This window comes from Onychomys torridus, chromosome 3, assembly GCF_903995425.1.
Source record: "Onychomys torridus chromosome 3, mOncTor1.1, whole genome shotgun sequence".
Classification (NCBI taxonomy): Eukaryota; Metazoa; Chordata; class Mammalia; order Rodentia; family Cricetidae; genus Onychomys; species Onychomys torridus.
In genome coordinates this window covers 109,806,641-109,811,900 of record NC_050445.1, presented here as the reverse complement: position 1 = coordinate 109,811,900, position 5,260 = coordinate 109,806,641, and the positions used below count along the sequence as shown (strand labels likewise).

General features: G+C 50.0%; 1 protein-coding gene across 1 annotated transcript; it reads right to left on the bottom strand.

Annotated features, from left to right (window-relative positions):
* Positions 1-2,953: 2,953 nt before the first annotated feature.
* On the bottom strand, positions 2,954-4,903 carry LOC118580104 (sperm motility kinase-like). The gene is given in 4 exon segments (XM_036181901.1): positions 2,954-3,013; positions 3,299-3,822; positions 4,014-4,065; positions 4,067-4,903. Coding segments are annotated over 4 exon segments (1,473 nt in total).
* Between the last annotated feature and the right edge of the window lie 357 nt (positions 4,904-5,260).

Here is a 5,260-nt window from a genome sequence, read left to right as displayed (position 1 = left end):
GCCCAAGTTATAGGGCAATACTCTGTGTGGACACGAAAACCATCAGATGAGCCGGGTAGTGGTGGTGCATGCCTTTAATCCCCGAACTCAGGAGGTAGAGCCAGGCAGATCTCCGTGAGTTTCAAGGCCAGTCTGGTCTACAGAATGAGATCCAAGACAGGTACCAACGCTATATATTCTCCTAAAATGAACAAACAAACAAAACAAACAAACAAAATAGGAGATAAAAATAGTTTGTAGCGGGGTTGGGGATTTAGCTCAATGGTAGAGTGCTGGCCTAGCAAGCATAAGGACCTGGATTCGGTCCTCAGTTCTTATTATTATATATAATAAATAAAACAACTCAAAAACAAAAAACAATTTGTAGCAAAGTAGACAGAACCAAATGTGAGAAAATAAAACGGAAGTGTGCATGTGACACCTTAATACACCTGTCACGGAATGAAAGCCAATTTCCATCTTTGGTTGTAGGTGGAATGTGTTCCCTTAGCATACTTCTGTGAGACTTACTATTAGGGTGGGTCATTGAAGGTTTTATGGGTTTTTTTGTTTTTTTGTTTTTGTTTTTGTTTTTGTTTGGTTGGTCTGTTTAAATTTCATGTATCTATTTCAATCAATTGCAATTTTTATTTTATGTTTGCATTTTGGGTTTGCTGTTTATAGCAATCTTCAGTGTTTGGTGAATCTCTGGGGGTCCAGTTTAAGACAGAACAGCTGACCTGTCTGGAAGTTGTTCATGTAGAAGCGAGGCAGAGAAAGAGAGAGACACAGAGACAGAGATACTCACCAGTGGCTTTCTATTCCAGGGGATGGGGGCAGGTGAACAATACAGTTGTCTTAGGGGATCACAATGTCAGAGGCCAGATCTCCCTCCCAGGCTGGCCAGAGTCGCCTGAGAAGTCCTCCTCAGTTTTGTCTGAGAAGATCCAGGGGCTGAGGCCAGGAAAGGATCCCGTGGAGTTGTTGTCGGTGGGTTGGGAAGCATAGGGTTCTGGAGTACTCTTCTCACCCCAGAGTGGAATAAGATTCTTATTCAGATTGAGCACATTAAAATGTCTGTCCTAGGAGATTAGTGTTGTGCAGAGGACCAAGAAAATAGACAGATGTGTTCTCCTAGTGCTGGAACACTGTCTAGACACGCTGTTGGACACAGAAGCCAGCGGAGCATGATCATCATTCCAGCACCCTTGTTTTCATGTCCATTAGGGACACACAGACAGATGTACCGTCCACATCAGTCACAAAAACTTTTCTGTGTTTCATGCTGTGGCATGTTGGCACCTTCTATGGAGAAAGAACATATGAGATGAGACCTTATCAATGTAACTGTGGGATGGACAGGGGAGGTTTCCAGGAAACTTGCCCAAAGGAAGGGCAAAAGGCTGCTTACCTGTGCAAAAACAAGCGACCTTACAGATATGCCCCTCTGAGTACAGACTTGGGCTGGCACGAGGCAGAGCCCACAGCAAGTTGCTGCCACCTCATAACGGTTTCTGGTTCCATCCGGATCACCGTACCTACCACTCCCTCACAGTGTGGCATGTGGTGGTGAGTGTGGAATCCAGTTCCCAATGGGAATGGTGGCCTTGAAGGAGCAAGCATGGAGAGGCAGCAGGTGAGTAACTAGAGGGCAGAATTGGTGGAGGGAGAAGACTCAGTCGGCCCTGGAGTCACTCCCCAGTAGAGAATGTTCCAAGCTTTGCTCTGAGTCGGGTCTGAGGACTCAAGCAATGTAACTTGCTGTGATGACTTTTGGGGGTTCTTGCAAAAGGTTTACAGGAGGGTACCCTCTAGGGGAGTCCTACAGGGCTGCTTGAAGGCCACATCCTCAACCTGGGAACCCATCTTGGGGCAGATGGGACAGCCTGACTAGAAATACTCTCCCTGGGGAGAGAAGTCTTACCTCATGGAGAAGACCATGTTCTCTGCCAAGAAACAGGGAGCAAAGGACAGTCACTACCCAGAGGGCAATCTCTGATGTTTAGCCAGGCAGGGGGAGAGGACAAGGGGCTAATGTTCCACAAGACAGCTGAGGGCCCTTTTGCATCTCAACCCTCCCCTCTGAGCAAGACCCTGAGGATAGTTTGTCCTTCCTGCCTGCCATTTTACCTGGAGAGATCCACACTGGGATGGACAGCTCTTCCTCTGCAGGAGGGGCCTGTGTCCACACTGCCTCCTGGACATTTGGTCTGGCTCCCAGTGGGGCTGTCCGATTCTCAGCCAGACCGGTCCCCAACCCGTGGCTCACAAGCCATTGAGCTGGGGCTTGACCTCTTCAGGACTTCAAAGCAGAAAGACACAGGAAGGAGACTCTTAGGGGCTTTGGAACACACAGGACTTACTATGCTGGCCTGCAGTGCCTAAGTCCCCCACTGGTCCTCCATGGGATCTTTGCCTTCTGTGGTCTTGCCCCGCCTCCTGCTCTCCCTGCTCTCATCAGCATCTCTGCTGTCCACTTGTAGCTCAACAAGCCTGAGGTCACACTTGAGGGGATTCTCTGGGATTGGTCTCTCTGAAGTGGCAGGTTGTTAAGTTCACAAGTGTGCCACAAGTGGGCACAGGCATCATTTATCACGAAGGACAGGAGAAGAAGCACAAATAAAATGAATAAGTGCACCCACCTGGTTCTAGGGGTGACTCCGTGATTCCTTTTCTTTGGAGCCAGGTTTTTGCAGGAGATGCGGCCTCTGTTTGCAGGTGGCAGGCAGCAGCAACACAGCTGTCTGAAGCAGTTCATGATTGTTTTCTTGACAACCTTCCAGCTGTGGCGCCTCTGGGTTCGGGAAGAAGCTGGACCTGCATCCTGGGGCTGGCCATGGGTGATGGTCACTTCCTGGGTCATGGCCATATCCAGAGTGATAGCCTCTTCCTGCCTGATGGTTGCTTCCTGGGTCATGGTGGCTTCTGGGGTGATAGTTGCATCCTGAATGATGTCCAAATCCTGGGTCATGGTCTATTCCTGGGTCTTGGTGGCTTCATGGGTGATGGCCTCATCATGGGTCATGGTCCCTTCCTGGGTCTTGGTGGCTTCATGGATGATGGCCTCATCCTGGGTCATGGTCCCTTCCTGGGTCTTGGTGGCTTCATGGATGATGGCCTCATCCTGGGTCATGGTCCCTTCCTGGGTCTTGGTGGCTTCATGGATGATGGCCTCATCCTGGGTCATGGTCCCTTCCTGGGTCATGGTCGCTGCATGGGTGATGGCCTCATCCTGGGTCATGGTCCCTTCCTGGGTCTTGGTGGCTTCATGGATGATGGCCTCATCCTGGGTCATGGTCCCTTCCTGGGTCTTGGTGACTTCATGGGTGATGGTCTCATTCTGGGTCATGGTCCCTTCCTGGGTCTTAGTGGCTTCATGGGTGATGGCCTCATCCTGGTTCATGTTCTCTTCCTGCAATGTATCCCAAGGGGAGGAGCCTGTGGGGGTGAAATACTGAGATGCCTCCTGGGAGCTGCAGAGTTCCTCTTGGGGACTGCAGGAGGACACGTTGTTGTCTGTGTCACCTGTACTCTCACTCTGGTGTGGCCTAGGAGAGGAGGTGTCCAGAAAGAGAGGTTGCTGGACACTGGCCATGTGGCTGCTGAATGAACCGATCTCCGTCTGTGTGAAATACTCAGTGATTTCCAGGTTGCTGCCCACGAGGGAATCAGCCACAGGACAGCCCAGATGGGGTAGGTGGGGAGGGTGGGTCTTCTTTGGCTGGCAGCACAAGTCAGCAGACAAGCTGTGCCTTGTGCCACCCTGCCTGGCACTCTTCTCCTCTTTCTCATTGGTCTTCAATGGCAAGGTGAAGGTGTGGGGAGCAGGCTTGGTAGCTCTCCCTAAGGACACAGGGAAAGTGTGAAGATCTGCCAGGTTGAGGACATGGCCTGACTGCATGGCTCTCATGGGTTTCTCCTGGTGATGGAAGCAGTCTCCCCCGGGTGACTGGTGCTGTAGAATTAGGTAAGTGGCCATCACCTGGTTGTATTTTTGGTCTCTCAGAGACTCAGTGATTTCCTCAGATTTATACCCCATGACTGCCATGGGCCTGACAATGCCAGGGCTCGGGGTGCCTGGTAGAGAATGTGGGGAAGTAGGTGGTAAACAAGCCTCACTGTTCCTGACCATGGGGTGCCTCATGATTTGGCCTATGGTGAGCCTCCTGTAAGGGTTTATAATCAGCAGTTTCAAGATGAGATCTCGAATATCAACGGAAACATGGGGAGGCACCCTGAAGTTTGCAGTTAGGATCTGCTGTATCACCCTCACAGCAGAGTAAGCTTTGAAGGGAAAGCGCCCAGTCACCATGAAGAAGAGGAGCACACCTAAACTCCAAATATCAGTGGTGCGGCCATCATATGCCTCCTTTCCAAAGAGTTCCGGAGCACAGTAATTTAGAGTGCCACAAAACCCACTAAGCTTCTGCCCAGGGATGACCTTAGCAGAGATCCCGAAATCACAGAGCTTGGCATTACCCCTGTGGTCGAGGAGGATGTTATCGGCCTTTATGTCTCTGTGGATGATAAATTTATCATGGCAATACTGCACTGCATGCAGTATCTGAGTAAACAGCCTTCGAGCCTCGCTCTCCTCTAAGGACCCCAGTTCCAGGACGTGATGCAGCAGGTCTCCCTCGGACGCATGCTCCATCACCAGGTAGGTGGTCTCTCTGGTCTGGACCACATGAAACAATTTAATTATGTTGGGATGGGCAAGGGATTTCATGATGTTGATTTCACTCTTGATAAGCGAGGCGTATTTCTGATTTCTACAAATTTTTACAGCCACACAGGATACAGTGGGGATATGAAAGGCCAGTTTGACCTCTGAAAACTGTCCTTGGCCCAGGGTCATCATCATCTTATACTCAGCAGTGAAGGTCTCCTCAGTAGAGCAGTGGGCCTCCCTGCCCTGCTCCATGGTCAGGTCCTCGTTGATATGGCTAGAACCAAACTCTCAACGGGAAATTTAAACAGTCCCAATCAAGCCCATGAGACTGTTTATCAATACGAATTCCTACATCGAAAAGGAAAAGAAAGTCAGAGATACTTCAGACAACCTAACAGGGACTCAATGCTCAGGAAGAGAAGAAAGCACCTTCCAAAGCAGCAGACAGCACAAGAAGACAGAGATCCAGTAAGTAGGTATCAGGCAGAAACAGAGAATAAAAAAAAGGGTCACAGAAGCTAAGAGCTGCTTCTTGGGAAGGATAATTAGCCTCTTACCCGAGCTCAGCACTCACTGAGAGAGAAGGCACTAATAAAATCAGAGGCAAGA